At 41.4% G+C, this 22,529-nt stretch overlaps 1 protein-coding gene across 26 annotated transcripts in view; it reads left to right on the top strand.

Moving 5' to 3' along the window:
- The window catches only part of LOC5498073 (fibrillin-1), a 47,666-nt gene that overhangs the window by 5,575 nt on the left and 19,562 nt on the right, over positions 1-22,529 (top strand). For 3 of the 26 annotated variants that reach the window (XM_048725983.1, XM_048725978.1, XM_048725972.1), the window contains 33 exons: positions 397-519; positions 802-924; positions 1,747-1,869; positions 2,690-2,812; positions 3,067-3,225; positions 3,735-3,857; positions 4,142-4,264; positions 5,089-5,211; positions 5,466-5,624; positions 6,134-6,256; positions 6,539-6,661; positions 7,487-7,609; positions 8,432-8,554; positions 9,374-9,496; positions 9,751-9,909; positions 10,419-10,541; positions 10,827-10,949; positions 11,774-11,896; positions 12,151-12,309; positions 12,819-12,941; positions 13,224-13,346; positions 14,172-14,294; positions 15,117-15,239; positions 16,059-16,181; positions 16,464-16,586; positions 17,410-17,532; positions 17,815-17,937; positions 18,761-18,883; positions 19,166-19,288; positions 20,112-20,234; positions 20,488-20,646; positions 21,155-21,277; positions 21,560-21,682. In XM_048725983.1, the coding sequence (XP_048581940.1) occupies positions 397-519; positions 802-924; positions 1,747-1,869; positions 2,690-2,812; positions 3,067-3,225; positions 3,735-3,857; positions 4,142-4,264; positions 5,089-5,211; positions 5,466-5,624; positions 6,134-6,256; positions 6,539-6,661; positions 7,487-7,609; positions 8,432-8,554; positions 9,374-9,496; positions 9,751-9,909; positions 10,419-10,541; positions 10,827-10,949; positions 11,774-11,896; positions 12,151-12,309; positions 12,819-12,941; positions 13,224-13,346; positions 14,172-14,294; positions 15,117-15,239; positions 16,059-16,181; positions 16,464-16,586; positions 17,410-17,532; positions 17,815-17,937; positions 18,761-18,883; positions 19,166-19,288; positions 20,112-20,234; positions 20,488-20,646; positions 21,155-21,277; positions 21,560-21,682 (4,239 nt within the window). The remainder of the gene's footprint in view (positions 1-396; positions 520-801; positions 925-1,746; positions 1,870-2,689; positions 2,813-3,066; positions 3,226-3,734; positions 3,858-4,141; positions 4,265-5,088; positions 5,212-5,465; positions 5,625-6,133; positions 6,257-6,538; positions 6,662-7,486; positions 7,610-8,431; positions 8,555-9,373; positions 9,497-9,750; positions 9,910-10,418; positions 10,542-10,826; positions 10,950-11,773; positions 11,897-12,150; positions 12,310-12,818; positions 12,942-13,223; positions 13,347-14,171; positions 14,295-15,116; positions 15,240-16,058; positions 16,182-16,463; positions 16,587-17,409; positions 17,533-17,814; positions 17,938-18,760; positions 18,884-19,165; positions 19,289-20,111; positions 20,235-20,487; positions 20,647-21,154; positions 21,278-21,559; positions 21,683-22,529) is intronic. The other 23 variants (XM_048725973.1, XM_048725974.1, XM_048725981.1 and 20 more) reach the window with 23 other exon arrangements.

Raw genomic sequence — 22,529 nt, 5'->3', positions numbered from 1 at the left:
GAAAGGGTTAATAATATGTAATACGGGACTGAGGATGATAGGGGCAATGGGGGTGGATACGGCAGCATGATAAAGTAGCGAGTAGGGACTCACACAGGCAATAGGAGGGGGGGGGGGGGGGATGGGAGGGATTCAAATGAAAATCCTAAATGGAACTGTTGTGACATTGGTGTAAGTTTATTGAGGAGCTAAAATTTACAGTGGGGATGGGGCGAGCAGGGACACTTGAGTTGTAGCACGTTCCTGTTCTAACATGGGGGACAAGTGGGGCTATAACTTGCGGGTGGGGTTAAGGGGGCAGTTACGATTCATTCAAAATTATTTGGGGACGTGGTACAGCTCCCCAATGCCCCTCCCACTGCCACACCCTGTTGATCTCCTTATCTTCCGACTCAGATATCGACGAGTGCAAGTTAAACATCTCTACCTGTCCCGCGAACAGATATTGCGTCAACAACGATGGTAGCTACACGTGCAAATGCAAGCCAGGCTATACACTCGTTAATAATACGTGCGAAGGTAAGAGTAAAAAAGGTGTGTTTGTGTTATCTTTGTCCGCATCTTTGTCGTGCAAGCTTATCTGTCACGCCCACCAGTTAGGCAGTCAGTCATTCGGGGATAAATAGTTCGCATTTTTTTTCGTATCACATATAGACGATATAAAATTTTGCCTATTCGTGATTCCCTCGAAAATCATGAACAATCTATACTGGTCTTCGAGAAAATAGTTTGCAGCTAAATTGCTCGATTTCACAAAGTCATCCTGCCACATCCTGATAATCTCGTTATGTCTCGACTCAGATATCGACGAGTGCGCACTTGGTGTTGCAACCTGTCCTGCAAGCGCTGATTGCGTCAACAACAATGGTAGCTACACGTGCAGATGCAAGCGAGGCTTTACACTCGTTAATAATACGTGCAAAGGTAAGGTCGATGTGACTTGTGACTTGAATGCAATTTGCAACATGGCGTTTGGTTTGTAGGGTGGTATGTCGTATGAGTGTTGTTACTCCTCTTAAACCCAGAAATTCTTGCCGCACGTTTTTTTTAGTTTTTTTTTATTAACGTTTTCTTCACAACCCTTACTACTCTCTTGAACTCAACGATAAAAGAAAGGTCTTAGAACCGGCTTGAAACCGTTTACATGATCAAGCAATTTATAAAACAGTGTTGACAACAAAAACAATTTTTTGACTTTTGAATGACAAGGCCGGTCCCACCGATACGACCAGTAAATACGGATGAGCTCTCTGATTCGCCGTACTATATTCTCACTAGGGACGGCTTTTTCGCGCGCAAATCTCTGAATATATAATCAAGGAGCCCAAAGTTTGTCCGGAATACTAAATGGAGTAAAATAAGCACTGGATGTTGAGCTAATTATTGAAACTTATTTGCTTTGGAAAGAGATTAATTAAAATAATTTATATAAGAAACCCTCTTTTTTGGATAGAGTTTGAACCCTTTTGTTATAATTATGTTTATTGCTTATTTGTTAATTGGGTCGTCCCTTCCGTTGTGAAAAAAGGTTTTTGGAGCTCCGGCATTAGGCAATGGCTAAATCTATATATTGTCCTTTTATTAAGCATGCGTATAATAGCTGCTTTTGCAAATATTGTTCTCCTAAAAGTACTAGCTTTGCGCTCTGACATGATGCATTAAAATCTTGGTTAAAATCATAGTGCCCCTCCCCAAAGTGCCCCTCTCCCTACCACGCCCTGATGATATCCTTATGTTTCGACTCAGATATCGACGAGTGCGCACTTGGTGTTGCAACCTGTCCTGCAAGCGCTGATTGCGTCAACAACAATGGTAGCTACACGTGCAGATGCAAGCCAGGCTTTACACTAGTTAATAATACGTGCAAAGGTAAGGTGATGTGACTTGTGACTTGAATGCAATTTGCAAAATGGCGTTTGGTTTGTAGGGTGGTATGTCGTATGAGTGTTGTTACTCCTCTTAAACCCAGAAATTCTTGCCGCACGTTTTTTTTAGTTTTTTTTATTAACGTTTTCTTCACAACCCTTACTACCCTCTTGAACCCAACGATAAAAGAAAGGTCTTAGAACCGGCTTGAAACCGTTTACATGATTAAACAATTTATAAAACAGTGTTGACAACAAAAACAATTTTTTGACTTTTTAATGACAAGGCCGGTCCCACCGATACGACCAGTAAATACGGATGAGCTCTCTGATTCGCCGTACTATATTCTCACCAGGGACGGCTTTTTCGCGCGCAAATCTCTGAATATATAATCAAGGAGCCCAAAGTTTGTCCGGAATACTAAATGGATTAAAATAAGCACTGGATGTTGAGCTAATTATTAAAACTTATTTGCTTTGGAAAGAGATCAATAAAAAATAATTCATATAAGAAACCCTTTTTTTTTATAGAGTTTGAACCCTTTTGTTATAATTATGTTTATTGCTTATTTGTTAATTGCATCGTCCCTACCGTTGTGAAAAAAAGGTTTCGGAGCTCCGGCTTTAGGCAATGGCTAAATCTATATATTGTCCTTTTATTAAGCCTGCGTATAATAGCTGCTTTTGCAAATATTGTTTTCCTAAAAGTACTAGCTTTGCGCTCTGACATGATGCATTAAAATCTTGGTTAAAATCATAGTGCCCCTCCCCACAGTGCCCCTCTCCCTACCACGCCCTGATGATCTCCTTATGTTTCGACTCAGATATCGACGAGTGCGCACTTGGTGTCGCAACCTGTCCTGCAAGCGCTGATTGCGTCAACAACGATGGTAGCTACACATGCAGGTGCAAGCGAGGCTATACACTTGTTAATAAAACGTGCACAGGTAAGATTGCTAGGTGCAAGGGTAAAGAGTGCAGTAGGTGTGTTTGTGCTAATTGTCACGCATCTTTGTCATCCAAGCAAATCCTTCACGCCTGCCAGCGAGGTGGTCAGTCATTTCGAACTTTTTGCAAATTACAAACAATGAACGATATGAACTTTTGCAAATATTATTGATTCGATTAATTCTCGCAAAAATCGTGAGCAACTATACAAATCTTCGAGACAAGTGTTGGAATCACACAATCCTTTTTTTAGATGTGAACGAGTGCACAGAGACCCCTTACGTCTGCTCAGGAGAAAACAGTATTTGTGAGAATACCGACGGCAGTTTTAAGTGCTCCTGTAAACCCGGATATACGCCGAAATTCTCAAAAGCCGTTGGTGATGCACCCGCAAACCTGACCAGCTGCGATGGTAAGACTGCTGTTCATAGAAAACTTGTTAGGATGGTAATAAGGTAAACTGCTACACCAGGGATCGTTTGCTTATGGGCATGGGTTATCAAGACACAGTGTTTACAGCCTCTTAACCAGAAAGGGTTAATAACATGTCATACGGGACTGAGGATGATAGGGGCAATGGGGGTGGATACGGCAGCATGATAAAGTAGCGAGTAGGGACTCACACAGGTAATAGGAGAGGGGGGGATGGGAGGGATTCAAATGAAATACCTAAATGGAACTGTTGTGACATTGGTGTAAGTTTATTGAGGAGCTAAAATTTACAGTGGGGATGGGGCGAGCAGGGACACTTGAGTTGTAGCACGTTCCTGTTCTAACAAGGGGGACAAGTGGGGCTATAACTTGCGGGTGGGGTTGAGGGGGGCAGTTACGATTCATTCAAAACTATTTGGGGACGTGGTACAGCTCCCCAATGCCCCTCCCACTGCCACACCCTGTTGATCTTCTTATCTTCCGACTCAGATATCGACGAGTGCAAGTTAAACATCTCTACCTGTCCCGCGAACAGATATTGCGTCAACAACGATGGTAGCTACACGTGCAAATGCAAGCCAGGCTATACACTCGTTAATAATACGTGCGAAGGTAAGAGTAAAGAAGGTGTGTTTGTGTTATTTTTGTCAGCATCTTCGTCATGCAAGCTTATCTGTCACGCCCACCAGTTAGGCAGTCAGTCATTCGGGGATAAATAGTTCACATTTTTTTTTTCGTATCACATATAGACGATATAAAATTTTGCATATTCGTGATTCCCTCGAAAATCGTGAACAATCTATACTGGTCTTTGAGAAAATAGTTTGCAGCTAAATCGCTCGTTTTCACAAAGTCATCCTGCCACATCTTAATGATCTCCTTATGTCTCGACTCAGATATCAACGAGTGCGCACTTGGTGTCGCAAACTGTCCTGCAAGCGCAGATTGCGTCAACAACAATGGTAGCTACACGTGCAGATGCAAGCCAGGCTTTACACTCGTTAATAATACGTGCAAAGGTAAGGTCGATGTGACTTGTGACTTGAATGCAATTTGCAACATGGCGTTTGGTTTGTATGGTGGTACGTCGTATGAGTGTTGTTACTCCTCTTAAACCCAGAAATTCTTGCCGCACTTTTTTTTTTAGTTTTTTTTTTTATTAACGTTTTCTTCACAACCCTTACTACCCTCTTGAACCCAACGATAAAAGAAAGGTCTTAGAACCGGCTTGAAACCGTTTACATGATTAAACAATTTATAAAACAGTGTTGACAACAAAAACAATTTTTTGACTTTTTAATGACAAGGCCGGTCCCACCGATACGACCAGTAAATACGGATGAGCTCTCTGATTCGCCGTACTATATTCTCACCAGGGACGGCTTTTTCGCGCGCAAATCTCTGAATATATAATCAAGGAGCCCAAAGTTTGTCCGGAATACTAAATGGATTAAAATAAGCACTGGATGTTGAGCTAATTATTAAAACTTATTTGCTTTGGAAAGAGATCAATTAAAATAATTTATATAAGAAACCCTTTTTTTTTATAGAGTTTGAACCCTTTTGTTATAATTATGTTTATTGCTTATTTGTTAATTGCATCGTCCCTACCGTTGTGAAAAAAAGGTTTCGGAGCTCCGGCTTTAGGCAATGGCTAAATCTATATATTGTCCTTTTATTAAGCCTGCGTATAATAGCTGCTTTTGCAAATATTGTTTTCCTAAAAGTACTAGCTTTGCGCTCTGACATGATGCATTAAAATCTTGGTTAAAATCATAGTGCCCCTCCCCACAGTGCCCCTCTCCCTACCACGCCCTGATGATCTCCTTATGTTTCGACTCAGATATCGACGAGTGCGCACTTGGTGTCGCAACCTGTCCTGCAAGCGCTGATTGCGTCAACAACGATGGTAGCTACACATGCAGGTGCAAGCGAGGCTATACACTTGTTAATAAAACGTGCACAGGTAAGATTGCTAGGTGCAAGGGTAAAGAGTGCAGTAGGTGTGTTTGTGCTAATTGTCACGCATCTTTGTCATCCAAGCAAATCCTTCACGCCTGCCAGCGAGGTGGTCAGTCATTTCGAACTTTTTGCAAATTACAAACAATGAACGATATGAACTTTTGCAAATATTATTGATTCGATTAATTCTCGCAAAAATCGTGAGCAACTATACAAATCTTCGAGACAAGTGTTGGAATCACACAATCCTTTTTTTAGATGTGAACGAGTGCACAGAGACCCCTTACGTCTGCTCAGGAGAAAACAGTATTTGTGAGAATACCGACGGCAGTTTTAAGTGCTCCTGTAAACCCGGATATACGCCGAAATTCTCAAAAGCCGTTGGTGATGCACCCGCAAACCTGACCAGCTGCGATGGTAAGACTGCTGTTCATAGAAAACTTGTTAGGATGGTAATAAGGTAAACTGCTACACCAGGGATCGTTTGCTTATGGGCATGGGTTATCAAGACACAGTGTTTACAGCCTCTTAACCAGAAAGGGTTAATAACATGTCATACGGGACTGAGGATGATAGGGGCAATGGGGGTGGATACGGCAGCATGATAAAGTAGCGAGTAGGGACTCACACAGGTAATAGGAGAGGGGGGGATGGGAGGGATTCAAATGAAATACCTAAATGGAAATGTTGTGACATTGGTGTAAGTTTATTGAGGAGCTAAAATTTACAGTGGGGATGGGGCGAGCAGGGACACTTGAGTTGTAGCACGTTCCTGTTCTAACAAGGGGGACAAGTGGGGCTATAACTTGCGGGTGGGGTTGAGGGGGGCAGTTACGATTCATTCAAAACTATTTGGGGACGTGGTACAGCTCCCCAATGCCCCTCCCACTGCCACACCCTGTTGATCTTCTTATCTTCCGACTCAGATATCGACGAGTGCAAGTTAAACATCTCTACCTGTCCCGCGAACAGATATTGCGTCAACAACGATGGTAGCTACACGTGCAAATGCAAGCCAGGCTATACACTCGTTAATAATACGTGCGAAGGTAAGAGTAAAGAAGGTGTGTTTGTGTTATCTTTGTCAGCATCTTTGTCATGCAAGCTTATCTGTCACGCCCACCAGTTAGGCAGTCAGTCATTCGGGGATAAATAGATCGCCTTTTTTTTCGTATCACATATAGACGATATAAAATTTTGCCTATTCGTGATTCCCTCGAAAATCGTGAACAATCTATACTGGTCTTTGAGAAAATAGTTTGCAGCTAAATCGCTCGTTTTCACAAAGTCATCCTGCCACATCCTGATAATCTCGTTATGTTTCGACTCAGATATCGACGAGTGCGCACTTGGTGTTGCAAACTGTCCTGCAAGCGCAGATTGCGTCAACAACGATGGTAGCTACACGTGCAGATGCAAGCGAGGCTTTACACTCGTTAATAATACGTGCAAAGGTAAGGTCGATGTGACTTGTGACTTGAATGCAATTGCAACATGGCGTTTGGTTTGTAGGGTGGTATGTTGTCTGAATGTTGTCACTCCTCTTAAACCCAGAAAATCTTCCCGCACGTTTTTTTTAGTCTTTTTGTACTAACGTTTTTTTCACAATCTTTACTACCTTCTTGAGCTCAACGGTAAAAGAAAGGTTTTAGAACCGGCTTGAAACCGTTTGCATGATTAAACATTTTATAAAGCAGTGTTGACAACAAAAACAATGTTTTGACTTTTGAATGACAAGGCCGGTCCCACCGATACGACCAGTAAATACGGATGAGCTCTCTGATTCGCCGTACTATATTCTCACCAGGGACGGCTTTTTCGCGCGCAAATCTCTGAATATATAATCAAGGAGCCCAAAGTTTGTCGGGAATACTAAATGGAGTAAAATAAGCACTGGATGTTGAGCTAATTATTGAAACTTATTTGCTTTGGAAAGAGATTAATTAAAATAATTTATATAAGAAACCCTCTTCTTTGGATAGAATTTGAACCCTTTTGTTATAATTATGTTTATTATGCTTATTTGTTAATTGGGTCGTCCCTACCGTTGTGAAAAAAAGGTTTTCGGAGCTCCGGCTTTAGGCAATGGTTAAATCTATATATTGTCCTTTTATTAAGCATGCGTATAATAGCTGCTTTTACAAATATTGTTTTCCTAAACGTACTAGCTTTGCGCTCTGACATGATGCATTAAAATCTTGGTTAAAATCATAGTGCCCCTCCCCCCAAGTGCCCTTCTCCCTACCACGCCCTGATGATCTCCTTATGTTTCGACTCAGATACTGACGAGTGCGCACTTGGTGTCGCAACCTGTCCTGCAAGCGCTGATTGCGTCAACAACGATGGTAGCTACACATGCAGATGCAAGCGAGGCTATACACTCGTTAATAAAACGTGCAAAGGTAAGGTCGATGTGACTTGTGACTTGAATGCAATTTGCAACATGGCGTTTGGTTTGTAGGGTGGTATGTCGTATGAGTGTTGTTACTCCTCTTAAACCCAGAAATTCTTGCCGCACGTTTTTTTTAGTTTTTTTTTATTAACGTTTTCTTCACAACCCTTACTACTCTCTTGAACTCAACGATAAAAGAAAGGTCTTAGAACCGGCTTGAAACCGTTTACATGATCAAGCAATTTATAAAACAGTGTTGACAACAAAAACAATGTTTTGACTTTTGAATGACAAGGCCGGTCCCACCGATACGACCAGTAAATACGGATGAGCTCTCTGATTCGCCGTACTATATTCTCACTAGGGACGGCTTTTTCGCGCGCAAATCTCTGAATATATAATCAAGGAGCCCAAAGTTTGTCCGGAATACTAAATGGAGTAAAATAAGCACTGGATGTTGAGCTAATTATTGAAACTTATTTGCTTTGGAAAGAGATTAATTAAAATAATTTATATAAGAAACCCTCTTTTTTGGATAGAGTTTGAACCCTTTTGTTATAATTATGTTTATTGCTTATTTGTTAATTGGCTCGTCCCTTCCGTTGTGAAAAAAGGTTTTTGGAGCTCCGGCATTAGGCAATGGCTAAATCTATATATTGTCCTTTTATTAAGCATGCGTATAATAGCTGCTTTTGCAAATATTGTTCTCCTAAAAGTACTAGCTTTGCGCTCTGACATGATGCATTAAAATCTTGGTTAAAATCATAGTGCCCCTCCCCAAAGTGCCCCTCTCCCTACCACGCCCTGATGATATCCTTATGTTTCGACTCAGATATCGACGAGTGCGCACTTGGTGTTGCAACCTGTCCTGCAAGCGCTGATTGCGTCAACAACAATGGTAGCTACACGTGCAGATGCAAGCGAGGCTTTACACTAGTTAATAATACGTGCAAAGGTAAGGTGATGTGACTTGTGACTTGAATGCAATTTGCAAAATGGCGTTTGGTTTGTAGGGTGGTATGTCGTATGAGTGTTGTTACTCCTCTTAAACCCAGAAATTCTTGCCGCACGTTTTTTTTAGTTTTTTTTATTAACGTTTTCTTCACAACCCTTACTACCCTCTTGAACCCAACGATAAAAGAAAGGTCTTAGAACCGGCTTGAAACCGTTTACATGATTAAACAATTTATAAAACAGTGTTGACAACAAAAACAATTTTTTGACTTTTTAATGACAAGGCCGGTCCCACCGATACGACCAGTAAATACGGATGAGCTCTCTGATTCGCCGTACTATATTCTCACCAGGGACGGCTTTTTCGCGCGCAAATCTCTGAATATATAATCAAGGAGCCCAAAGTTTGTCCGGAATACTAAATGGATTAAAATAAGCACTGGATGTTGAGCTAATTATTAAAACTTATTTGCTTTGGAAAGAGATCAATTAAAATAATTTATATAAGAAACCCTTTTTTTTTATAGAGTTTGAACCCTTTTGTTATAATTATGTTTATTGCTTATTTGTTAATTGCATCGTCCCTACCGTTGTGAAAAAAAGGTTTCGGAGCTCCGGCTTTAGGCAATGGCTAAATCTATATATTGTCCTTTTATTAAGCCTGCGTATAATAGCTGCTTTTGCAAATATTGTTTTCCTAAAAGTACTAGCTTTGCGCTCTGACATGATGCATTAAAATCTTGGTTAAAATCATAGTGCCCCTCCCCACAGTGCCCCTCTCCCTACCACGCCCTGATGATCTCCTTATGTTTCGACTCAGATATCGACGAGTGCGCACTTGGTGTCGCAACCTGTCCTGCAAGCGCTGATTGCGTCAACAACGATGGTAGCTACACATGCAGGTGCAAGCGAGGCTATACACTTGTTAATAAAACGTGCACAGGTAAGATTGCTAGGTGCAAGGGTAAAGAGTGCAGTAGGTGTGTTTGTGCTAATTGTCACGCATCTTTGTCATCCAAGCAAATCCTTCACGCCTGCCAGCGAGGTGGTCAGTCATTTCGAACTTTTTGCAAATTACAAACAATGAACGATATGAACTTTTGCAAATATTATTGATTCGATTAATTCTCGCAAAAATCGTGAGCAACTATACAAATCTTCGAGACAAGTGTTGGAATCACACAATCCTTTTTTTAGATGTGAACGAGTGCACAGAGACCCCTTACGTCTGCTCAGGAGAAAACAGTATTTGTGAGAATACCGACGGCAGTTTTAAGTGCTCCTGTAAACCCGGATATACGCCGAAATTCTCAAAAGCCGTTGGTGATGCACCCGCAAACCTGACCAGCTGCGATGGTAAGACTGCTGTTCATAGAAAACTTGTTAGGATGGTAATAAGGTAAACTGCTACACCAGGGATCGTTTGCTTATGGGCATGGGTTATCAAGACACAGTGTTTACAGCCTCTTAACCAGAAAGGGTTAATAACATGTCATACGGGACTGAGGATGATAGGGGCAATGGGGGTGGATACGGCAGCATGATAAAGTAGCGAGTAGGGACTCACACAGGTAATAGGAGAGGGGGGGATGGGAGGGATTCAAATGAAATACCTAAATGGAACTGTTGTGACATTGGTGTAAGTTTATTGAGGAGCTAAAATTTACAGTGGGGATGGGGCGAGCAGGGACACTTGAGTTGTAGCACGTTCCTGTTCTAACAAGGGGGACAAGTGGGGCTATAACTTGCGGGTGGGGTTGAGGGGGGCAGTTACGATTCATTCAAAACTATTTGGGGACGTGGTACAGCTCCCCAATGCCCCTCCCACTGCCACACCCTGTTGATCTTCTTATCTTCCGACTCAGATATCGACGAGTGCAAGTTAAACATCTCTACCTGTCCCGCGAACAGATATTGCGTCAACAACGATGGTAGCTACACGTGCAAATGCAAGCCAGGCTATACACTCGTTAATAATACGTGCGAAGGTAAGAGTAAAGAAGGTGTGTTTGTGTTATTTTTGTCAGCATCTTCGTCATGCAAGCTTATCTGTCACGCCCACCAGTTAGGCAGTCAGTCATTCGGGGATAAATAGTTCACATTTTTTTTTTTCGTATCACATATAGACGATATAAAATTTTGCATATTCGTGATTCCCTCGAAAATCGTGAACAATCTATACTGGTCTTTGAGAAAATAGTTTGCAGCTAAATCGCTCGTTTTCACAAAGTCATCCTGCCACATCTTAATGATCTCCTTATGTCTCGACTCAGATATCAACGAGTGCGCACTTGGTGTCGCAAACTGTCCTGCAAGCGCAGATTGCGTCAACAACAATGGTAGCTACACGTGCAGATGCAAGCCAGGCTTTACACTCGTTAATAATACGTGCAAAGGTAAGGTCGATGTGACTTGTGACTTGAATGCAATTTGCAACATGGCGTTTGGTTTGTATGGTGGTACGTCGTATGAGTGTTGTTACTCCTCTTAAACCCAGAAATTCTTGCCGCACTTTTTTTTTTAGTTTTTTTTTTTATTAACGTTTTCTTCACAACCCTTACTACCCTCTTGAACCCAACGATAAAAGAAAGGTCTTAGAACCGGCTTGAAACCGTTTACATGATTAAACAATTTATAAAACAGTGTTGACAACAAAAACAATTTTTTGACTTTTTAATGACAAGGCCGGTCCCACCGATACGACCAGTAAATACGGATGAGCTCTCTGATTCGCCGTACTATATTCTCACCAGGGACGGCTTTTTCGCGCGCAAATCTCTGAATATATAATCAAGGAGCCCAAAGTTTGTCCGGAATACTAAATGGATTAAAATAAGCACTGGATGTTGAGCTAATTATTAAAACTTATTTGCTTTGGAAAGAGATCAATTAAAATAATTTATATAAGAAACCCTTTTTTTTTATAGAGTTTGAACCCTTTTGTTATAATTATGTTTATTGCTTATTTGTTAATTGCATCGTCCCTACCGTTGTGAAAAAAAGGTTTCGGAGCTCCGGCTTTAGGCAATGGCTAAATCTATATATTGTCCTTTTATTAAGCCTGCGTATAATAGCTGCTTTTGCAAATATTGTTTTCCTAAAAGTACTAGCTTTGCGCTCTGACATGATGCATTAAAATCTTGGTTAAAATCATAGTGCCCCTCCCCACAGTGCCCCTCTCCCTACCACGCCCTGATGATCTCCTTATGTTTCGACTCAGATATCGACGAGTGCGCACTTGGTGTCGCAACCTGTCCTGCAAGCGCTGATTGCGTCAACAACGATGGTAGCTACACATGCAGGTGCAAGCGAGGCTATACACTTGTTAATAAAACGTGCACAGGTAAGATTGCTAGGTGCAAGGGTAAAGAGTGCAGTAGGTGTGTTTGTGCTAATTGTCACGCATCTTTGTCATCCAAGCAAATCCTTCACGCCTGCCAGCGAGGTGGTCAGTCATTTCGAACTTTTTGCAAATTACAAACAATGAACGATATGAACTTTTGCAAATATTATTGATTCGATTAATTCTCGCAAAAATCGTGAGCAACTATACAAATCTTCGAGACAAGTGTTGGAATCACACAATCCTTTTTTTAGATGTGAACGAGTGCACAGAGACCCCTTACGTCTGCTCAGGAGAAAACAGTATTTGTGAGAATACCGACGGCAGTTTTAAGTGCTCCTGTAAACCCGGATATACGCCGAAATTCTCAAAAGCCGTTGGTGATGCACCCGCAAACCTGACCAGCTGCGATGGTAAGACTGCTGTTCATAGAAAACTTGTTAGGATGGTAATAAGGTAAACTGCTACACCAGGGATCGTTTGCTTATGGGCATGGGTTATCAAGACACAGTGTTTACAGCCTCTTAACCAGAAAGGGTTAATAACATGTCATACGGGACTGAGGATGATAGGGGCAATGGGGGTGGATACGGCAGCATGATAAAGTAGCGAGTAGGGACTCACACAGGTAATAGGAGAGGGGGGGATGGGAGGGATTCAAATGAAATACCTAAATGGAAATGTTGTGACATTGGTGTAAGTTTATTGAGGAGCTAAAATTTACAGTGGGGATGGGGCGAGCAGGGACACTTGAGTTGTAGCACGTTCCTGTTCTAACAAGGGGGACAAGTGGGGCTATAACTTGCGGGTGGGGTTGAGGGGGGCAGTTACGATTCATTCAAAACTATTTGGGGACGTGGTACAGCTCCCCAATGCCCCTCCCACTGCCACACCCTGTTGATCTTCTTATCTTCCGACTCAGATATCGACGAGTGCAAGTTAAACATCTCTACCTGTCCCGCGAACAGATATTGCGTCAACAACGATGGTAGCTACACGTGCAAATGCAAGCCAGGCTATACACTCGTTAATAATACGTGCGAAGGTAAGAGTAAAGAAGGTGTGTTTGTGTTATCTTTGTCAGCATCTTTGTCATGCAAGCTTATCTGTCACGCCCACCAGTTAGGCAGTCAGTCATTCGGGGATAAATAGATCGCCTTTTTTTTCGTATCACATATAGACGATATAAAATTTTGCCTATTCGTGATTCCCTCGAAAATCGTGAACAATCTATACTGGTCTTTGAGAAAATAGTTTGCAGCTAAATCGCTCGTTTTCACAAAGTCATCCTGCCACATCCTGATAATCTCGTTATGTTTCGACTCAGATATCGACGAGTGCGCACTTGGTGTTGCAAACTGTCCTGCAAGCGCAGATTGCGTCAACAACGATGGTAGCTACACGTGCAGATGCAAGCGAGGCTTTACACTCGTTAATAATACGTGCAAAGGTAAGGTCGATGTGACTTGTGACTTGAATGCAATTGCAACATGGCGTTTGGTTTGTAGGGTGGTATGTTGTCTGAATGTTGTCACTCCTCTTAAACCCAGAAAATCTTCCCGCACGTTTTTTTTAGTCTTTTTGTACTAACGTTTTTTTCACAATCTTTACTACCTTCTTGAGCTCAACGGTAAAAGAAAGGTTTTAGAACCGGCTTGAAACCGTTTGCATGATTAAACATTTTATAAAGCAGTGTTGACAACAAAAACAATGTTTTGACTTTTGAATGACAAGGCCGGTCCCACCGATACGACCAGTAAATACGGATGAGCTCTCTGATTCGCCGTACTATATTCTCACCAGGGACGGCTTTTTCGCGCGCAAATCTCTGAATATATAATCAAGGAGCCCAAAGTTTGTCGGGAATACTAAATGGAGTAAAATAAGCACTGGATGTTGAGCTAATTATTGAAACTTATTTGCTTTGGAAAGAGATTAATTAAAATAATTTATATAAGAAACCCTCTTCTTTGGATAGAATTTGAACCCTTTTGTTATAATTATGTTTATTATGCTTATTTGTTAATTGGGTCGTCCCTACCGTTGTGAAAAAAAGGTTTTCGGAGCTCCGGCTTTAGGCAATGGTTAAATCTATATATTGTCCTTTTATTAAGCATGCGTATAATAGCTGCTTTTACAAATATTGTTTTCCTAAACGTACTAGCTTTGCGCTCTGACATGATGCATTAAAATCTTGGTTAAAATCATAGTGCCCCTCCCCCCAAGTGCCCTTCTCCCTACCACGCCCTGATGATCTCCTTATGTTTCGACTCAGATACTGACGAGTGCGCACTTGGTGTCGCAACCTGTCCTGCAAGCGCTGATTGCGTCAACAACGATGGTAGCTACACATGCAGATGCAAGCGAGGCTATACACTCGTTAATAAAACGTGCAAAGGTAAGGTCGATGTGACTTGTGACTTGAATGCAATTTGCAACATGGCGTTTGGTTTGTAGGGTGGTATGTCGTATGAGTGTTGTTACTCCTCTTAAACCCAGAAATTCTTGCCGCACGTTTTTTTTAGTTTTTTTTTATTAACGTTTTCTTCACAACCCTTACTACTCTCTTGAACTCAACGATAAAAGAAAGGTCTTAGAACCGGCTTGAAACCGTTTACATGATCAAGCAATTTATAAAACAGTGTTGACAACAAAAACAATGTTTTGACTTTTGAATGACAAGGCCGGTCCCACCGATACGACCAGTAAATACGGATGAGCTCTCTGATTCGCCGTACTATATTCTCACTAGGGACGGCTTTTTCGCGCGCAAATCTCTGAATATATAATCAAGGAGCCCAAAGTTTGTCCGGAATACTAAATGGAGTAAAATAAGCACTGGATGTTGAGCTAATTATTGAAACTTATTTGCTTTGGAAAGAGATTAATTAAAATAATTTATATAAGAAACCCTCTTTTTTGGATAGAGTTTGAACCCTTTTGTTATAATTATGTTTATTGCTTATTTGTTAATTGGCTCGTCCCTTCCGTTGTGAAAAAAGGTTTTTGGAGCTCCGGCATTAGGCAATGGCTAAATCTATATATTGTCCTTTTATTAAGCATGCGTATAATAGCTGCTTTTGCAAATATTGTTCTCCTAAAAGTACTAGCTTTGCGCTCTGACATGATGCATTAAAATCTTGGTTAAAATCATAGTGCCCCTCCCCAAAGTGCCCCTCTCCCTACCACGCCCTGATGATATCCTTATGTTTCGACTCAGATATCGACGAGTGCGCACTTGGTGTTGCAACCTGTCCTGCAAGCGCTGATTGCGTCAACAACAATGGTAGCTACACGTGCAGATGCAAGCGAGGCTTTACACTAGTTAATAATACGTGCAAAGGTAAGGTGATGTGACTTGTGACTTGAATGCAATTTGCAAAATGGCGTTTGGTTTGTAGGGTGGTATGTCGTATGAGTGTTGTTACTCCTCTTAAACCCAGAAATTCTTGCCGCACGTTTTTTTTAGTTTTTTTTATTAACGTTTTCTTCACAACCCTTACTACCCTCTTGAACCCAACGATAAAAGAAAGATCTTAGAACCGGCTTGAAACCGTTTACATGATTAAACAATTTATAAAACAGTGTTGACAACAAAAACAATTTTTTGACTTTTTAATGACAAGGCCGGTCCCACCGATACGACCAGTAAATACGGATGAGCTCTCTGATTCGCCGTACTATATTCTCACCAGGGACGGCTTTTTCGCGCGCAAATCTCTGAATATATAATCAAGGAGCCCAAAGTTTGTCCGGAATACTAAATGGATTAAAATAAGCACTGGATGTTGAGCTAATTATTAAAACTTATTTGCTTTGGAAAGAGATCAATTAAAATAATTTATATAAGAAACCCTTTTTTTTTATAGAGTTTGAACCCTTTTGTTATAATTATGTTTATTGCTTATTTGTTAATTGCATCGTCCCTACCGTTGTGAAAAAAAGGTTTCGGAGCTCCGGCTTTAGGCAATGGCTAAATCTATATATTGTCCTTTTATTAAGCCTGCGTATAATAGCTGCTTTTGCAAATATTGTTTTCCTAAAAGTACTAGCTTTGCGCTCTGACATGATGCATTAAAATCTTGGTTAAAATCATAGTGCCCCTCCCCACAGTGCCCCTCTCCCTACCACGCCCTGATGATCTCCTTATGTTTCGACTCAGATATCGACGAGTGCGCACTTGGTGTCGCAACCTGTCCTGCAAGCGCTGATTGCGTCAACAACGATGGTAGCTACACATGCAGGTGCAAGCGAGGCTATACACTCGTTAATAATACGTGCGAAGGTAAGAGTAAATAAGGTGTTTTTGTGTTATCTTTGTCAGCATCTTTGTCATGCAAGCTTATCTGTCACGCCCACCAGTTAGGCAGTCAGTCATTCGGGGATAAATAGATCGCCTTTTTTTTCGTATCACATATAGACGATATAAAATTTTGCCTATTCGTGATTCCCTCGAAAATCGTGAACAATCTATACTGGTCTTTGAGAAAATAGTTTGCAGCTAAATCGCTCGTTTTCACAAAGTCATCCTGCCACATCCTGATAATCTCGTTATGTCTCGACTCAGATATCGACGAGTGCGCACTTGGTGTCGCAAACTGTCCTGCAAGCGCTGATTGCTTCAACTACGATGGTAGCTACACGTGCAGATGCAAGCGAGGCTATACACTCGTTAATAAAACGTGCACAGGTAAGGTCGATGTGACTTGTGACTTTAATGCAATTTGCAACATGGCGTTTGGTTTGTAGGGTGGTACGTCGTATGAATGTTGTTACTCCTCTTAAACCCAGAAATTCTTGCCGCACGTTTTTTTTAGTTTGTTTTTATTAACGTTTTCTTCACAACCCTTACTACCCTCTTGAACTCAACGATAAAAGAAAGGTCTTAGAACCGGCTTGAAACCGTTTACATGATCAAGCAATTTATAAAACAGTGTTGACAACAAAAACAATTTTTTGCCTTTTGAATGACAAAGCCGGTCCCACCGATACGACCAGTAAATACGGATGAGCTCTCTGATTCGCCGTACTATATTCTCACCAGGGACGGCTTTTTCGCGCGCAAATCTCTGAATATATAATCAAGGAGCACAAAGTTTGTGTGGAATACTAAATGGAGTAAAATAAGCACTGGATGTTGAGATAATTATTAAAACTTATTTGCTTTGGAAAGAGATCAATTAAAATAATTTATATAAGAAACCCTTTTCTTTGGATAGAGTTTGAACCCTTTTGTTATAATTATGTTTATTGCTTATTTGTTAATTGGGTCGTCCCTACCGTTCTGAAAAAAAGGTTTTCGGAGCTCCGGCTTTAGGAAATGGCTAAATCTATATATTGTCTTTTATTAAGCATGCATATAATAGCTGCTTTTGCAAATATCGTCTTCATAAAATTACTAGTTTTGCGCTCTGACATGATGCATTAAAATCTTGGTTAAAATCATAGTGCCCCTCCCCCCAAGTGCCCTTCTCCCTACCCCGCCCTGATGATCTCCTTATGTCTCGACTCAGATATCGACGAGTGCGCACTTGGTGTCGCAACCTGTCCTGCAAGCGCTGATTGCGTCAACAACGATGGTAGCTACACGTGCAAATGCAAGCCAGGCTATACACTCGTTAATAATACGTGCGAAGGTAAGAGTAAATAAGGTGTTTTTGGGTTATCTTTGTCAGCATCTTTGTCATGCAAGCTTATCTGTCACGCCCACCAGTTAGGCAGTCAGTCATTCGGGGATAAATAGATCGCCTTTTTTTTCGTATCACATATAGACGATATAAAATTTTGCCTATTCGTGATTCCCTCGAAAATCGTGAACAATCTATACTGGTCTTTGAGAAAATAGTTTGCAGCTAAATCGCTCGTTTTCACAAAGTCATCCTGCCACATCCTGATAATCTCGTTATGTCTCGACTCAGATATCGACGAGTGCGCACTTGGTGTCGCAAACTGTCCTGCAAGCGCTGATTGCTTCAACTACGATGGTAGCTACACGTGCAGATGCAAGCGAGGCTATACACTCGTTAATAAAACGTGCACAGGTAAGGTCGATGTGACTTGTGACTTTAATGCAATTTGCAACATGGCGTTTGGTTTGTAGGGTGGTACGTCGTATGAATGTTGTTACTCCTCTTAAACCCAGAAATTCTTGCCGCACGTTTTTTTTAGTTTGTTTTTATTAACGTTTTCTTCACAACCCTTACTACCCTCTTGAACTCAACGATAAAAGAAAGGTCTTAGAACCGGCTTGAAACCGTTTACATGATTAAACAATTTATAAAACAGTGTTGACAACAAAAACAATTTTTTGACTTTTGAATGACAAAGCCGGTCCCACCGATACGACCAGTAAATACGGATGAGCTCTCTGATTCGCCGTACTATATTCTCACCAGGGACGGCTTTTTCGCGCGCAAATCTCTGAATATATAATCAAGGAGCACAAAGTTTGTGTGGAATACTAAATGGAGTAAAATAAGCACTGGATGTTGAGATAATTATTAAAACTTATTTGCTTTGGAAAGAGATCAATTAAAATAATTTATATAAGAAACCCTTTTCTTTGGATAGAGTTTGAACCCTTTTGTTATAATTATGTATATTGCTTATTTGTTAATTGGGTCGTCCCTACCGTTCTGAAAAAAAGGTTTTCGGAGCTCCGGCTTTAGGAAATGGCTAAACTTATGTATTGTCTTTTATTAAGCATGCGTATAATAGCTGCTTTTGGAAATATCGTCTTCATAAAAGTACTAGCTTTGCGCTCTGACATGATGCATTAAAATCTTGGTTAAAATCATAGTGCCCCTCCCCCCAAGTGCCCTTCTCCCTACCCCGCCCTGATGATCTCCTTATGTCTCGACTCAGATATCGACGAGTGCGCACTTGGTGTCGCAACCTGTCCTGCAAGCGCTGATTGCGTCAACAACGATGGTAGCTACACGTGCAAATGCAAGCCAGGCTATACACTCGTTAATAATACGTGCGAAGGTAAGAGTAAATAAGGTGTTTTTGTGTTATCTTTGTCAGCATCTTTGTCATGCAAGCTTATCTGTCACGCCCACCAGTTAGGCAGTCAGTCATTCGGGGATAAATAGATCGCCTTTTTTTTCGTATCACATATAGACGATATAAAATTTTGCCTATTCGTGATTCCCTCGAAAATCGTGAACAATCTATACTGGTCTTTGAGAAAATAGTTTGCAGCTAAATCGCTCGTTTTCACAAAGTCATCCTGCCACATCCTGATAATCTCGTTATGTCTCGACTCAGATATCGACGAGTGCGCACTTGGTGTCGCAAACTGTCCTGCAAGCGCTGATTGCTTCAACTACGATGGTAGCTACACGTGCAGATGCAAGCGAGGCTATACACTCGTTAATAAAACGTGCACAGGTAAGGTCGATGTGACTTGTGACTTTAATGCAATTTGCAACATGGCGTTTGGTTTGTAGGGTGGTACGTCGTATGAATGTTGTTACTCCTCTTAAACCCAGAAATTCTTGCCGCACGTTTTTTTTAGTTTGTTTTTATTAACGTTTTCTTCACAACCCTTACTACCCTCTTGAACTCAACGATAAAAGAAAGGTCTTAGAACCGGCTTGAAACCGTTTACATGATCAAGCAATTTATAAAACAGTGTTGACAACAAAAACAATTTTTTGCCTTTTGAATGACAAAGCCGGTCCCACCGATACGACCAGTAAATACGGATGAGCTCTCTGATTCGCCGTACTATATTCTCACCAGGGACGGCTTTTTCGCGCGCAAATCTCTGAATATATAATCAAGGAGCACAAAGTTTGTGTGGAATACTAAATGGAGTAAAATAAGCACTGGATGTTGAGATAATTATTAAAACTTATTTGCTTTGGAAAGAGATCAATTAAAATAATTTATATAAGAAACCCTTTTCTTTGGATAGAGTTTGAACCCTTTTGTTATAATTATGTTTATTGCTTATTTGTTAATTGGGTCGTCCCTACCGTTCTGAAAAAAAGGTTTTCGGAGCTCCGGCTTTAGGAAATGGCTAAATCTATATATTGTCTTTTATTAAGCATGCATATAATAGCTGCTTTTGCAAATATCGTCTTCATAAAATTACTAGTTTTGCGCTCTGACATGATGCATTAAAATCTTGGTTAAAATCATAGTGCCCCTCCCCCCAAGTGCCCTTCTCCCTACCCCGCCCTGATGATCTCCTTATGTCTCGACTCAGATATCGACGAGTGCGCACTTGGTGTCGCAACCTGTCCTGCAAGCGCTGATTGCGTCAACAACGATGGTAGCTACACATGCAGGTGCAAGCGAGGCTATACACTTGTTAATAAAACGTGCACAGGTAAGATTGCTAGGTGCAAGGGTAAAGAGTGCAGTAGGTGTGTTTGTGCTACTTGTCACGCATCTTTGTCATCCAAGCAAATCCTTCACGCCGGCCAGCGAGGTGGTCAGTCATTTCGAACTTTTTGCAAATTACAAACAATGAACGATATGAACTTTTGCAAATATTATTGATGCGTTTAATTCTCCAAAAATCGTGAGCAACTATACAAATCTTCGAGACAAGTGTTGGAATCACACAATCCTTTTTTTAGATGTGAACGAGTGCACAGAGACCCCTTACGTCTGCTCAGGCGAAAACAGTATTTGTGAGAATACCGACGGCAGTTTTAAGTGCTCCTGTAAACCCGGATATACGCCGAAATTCTCAAAAGCCGTTGGTGATGCACCCGCAAACCTGACCAGCTGCGATGGTAAGACTGCTGTTCATAGAAAACTTGTTAGGATGGTAATAAGGTAAACTGCTACACCAGGGATCGTCTGCTTATGGGCATGGGTTATTAAGACACAGTGTGTACAGTCTCTCAACCAGAAAGGGTTAATAATATGTCATACGGGACTGAGGATGATAGGGGCAATGGGGGTGGATACGGCAGCATGATAAAGTAGCGAGTAAGGACTCACACAGGCAATAGGAGAGGGGGGATGGGAGGGATTCAAATGAAAATCCTAAATGGAACTGTTGTGACATTGGTGTAAGTTTATTGAGGAGCTATAATTTACAGTGGGGATGGGGCGAGCAGGGACACTTGAGTTGTAGCACGTTCCTGTTCTAACATGGGGGACAAGTGGGGCTATAATTTGCGGGTGGGGTTGAGGGGGGCAGTTACGATTCATTCAAAATTATTTGGGGACGTGATACAGCTCCCAAATGCCCCTCCCACCGCCACACCCTGTTGATCTCCTTATCTTCCGACTCAGATATCGACGAGTGCAAGTTAAACATCTCTACCTGTCCCGCGAACAGATATTGCGTCAACAACGATGGTAGCTACACGTGCAAATGCAAGCCAGGCTATACACTCGTTAATAATACGTGCGAAGGTAAGAGTAAATAAGGTGTGTTTGTGTTATCTTTGTCAGCATCTTTGTCATGCAAGCTTATCTGTCACGCCCACCAGTTAGGCAGTCAGTCATTCGGGGATAAATAGATCGCCTTTTTTTTCGTATCACATATAGACGATATAAAATTTTGCCTATTCGTGATTCCCTCGAAAATCGTGAACAATCTATACTGGTCTTTGAGAAAATAGTTTGCAGCTAAATCGCTCGTTTTCACAAAGTCATCCTGCCACATCCTGATGATCTCGTTATGTCTCGACTCAGATATCGACGAGTGCGCACTTGGTGTCGCAACCTGTCCTGCAAGCGCTGATTGCGTCAACAACGATGGTAGCTACACATGCAGATGCAAGCGAGGCTATACACTCAAAAATAATGAGTGTGAAGGTGAGAGTACTGAAACTGTGTGTGTGTGTGTCACGTTAATTCGTCTGTCACGCAAGACTGTCAGCTGCAGTAAACCGTTACATCTGTAGAAGTATAATAACGTTAACGTAAGCAACCCTTACTGTAAACGGTTTCCCTCCAAAAGGCGACCACAGCGCGGTGCTGAGGGTGGCTTATTTCTATACCATTGTAACTGCAGCTGTACCTGTGTTTAGGCGACCACAGCACGGTGCTGAGAGTGGCTTATTTCTGTACCATTGTCACTCCAGCTGTACCTCTGTTTAGCGACCAAAGAACGCACGGTGCTGAGAGTGGCTTACTTCTGTACCATTGTAACTCCAGCTGTACCTCTGTTTAGCGACCTCAGCACGGTGCTGAGAGTGGCTTATTTCTGTACCATTGTAACTCCAGCTGTACCTCTGTTTAGCGACCTCAGCACGGTGCTGAGAGTGGCTTATTTCTGTACCATTGTAACTGCAGCTGTACCTCGCGAACTATACAACTGTACCTTTATCAAGTGACCAACCTCGCGAATTATACAACTGTACCTTTATCAAGTGACCAACCTCGCGAATTATACAACTGTACCTTTATCAAGTGACCAACCTCGCGAACTATACAGCTGTACCTTTATCAAGTGACCAACCTCGCGCGCTCAGGATTTTAGTAACAATAGCATAATGTAAATTATTTAGCGCTAACGTTTAGCCCAGGAAGTTTCTTTTCCAGAAAGGGCTTATTTTTTTATAGATTATTAGGTGCAGTCATTTCTTTGTTTATTTTGGCTTGAATTTATCTCTCAAAAAGTCACGTGATCAATAATGGTCGCCTTGAGATAAATAGAAAA

Source organism: Nematostella vectensis, chromosome 4, assembly GCF_932526225.1.
Source record: "Nematostella vectensis chromosome 4, jaNemVect1.1, whole genome shotgun sequence".
Taxonomy (NCBI): Eukaryota; Metazoa; Cnidaria; class Anthozoa; order Actiniaria; family Edwardsiidae; genus Nematostella; species Nematostella vectensis.
This window is presented reverse-complemented; position numbering and strand designations above follow the sequence as displayed.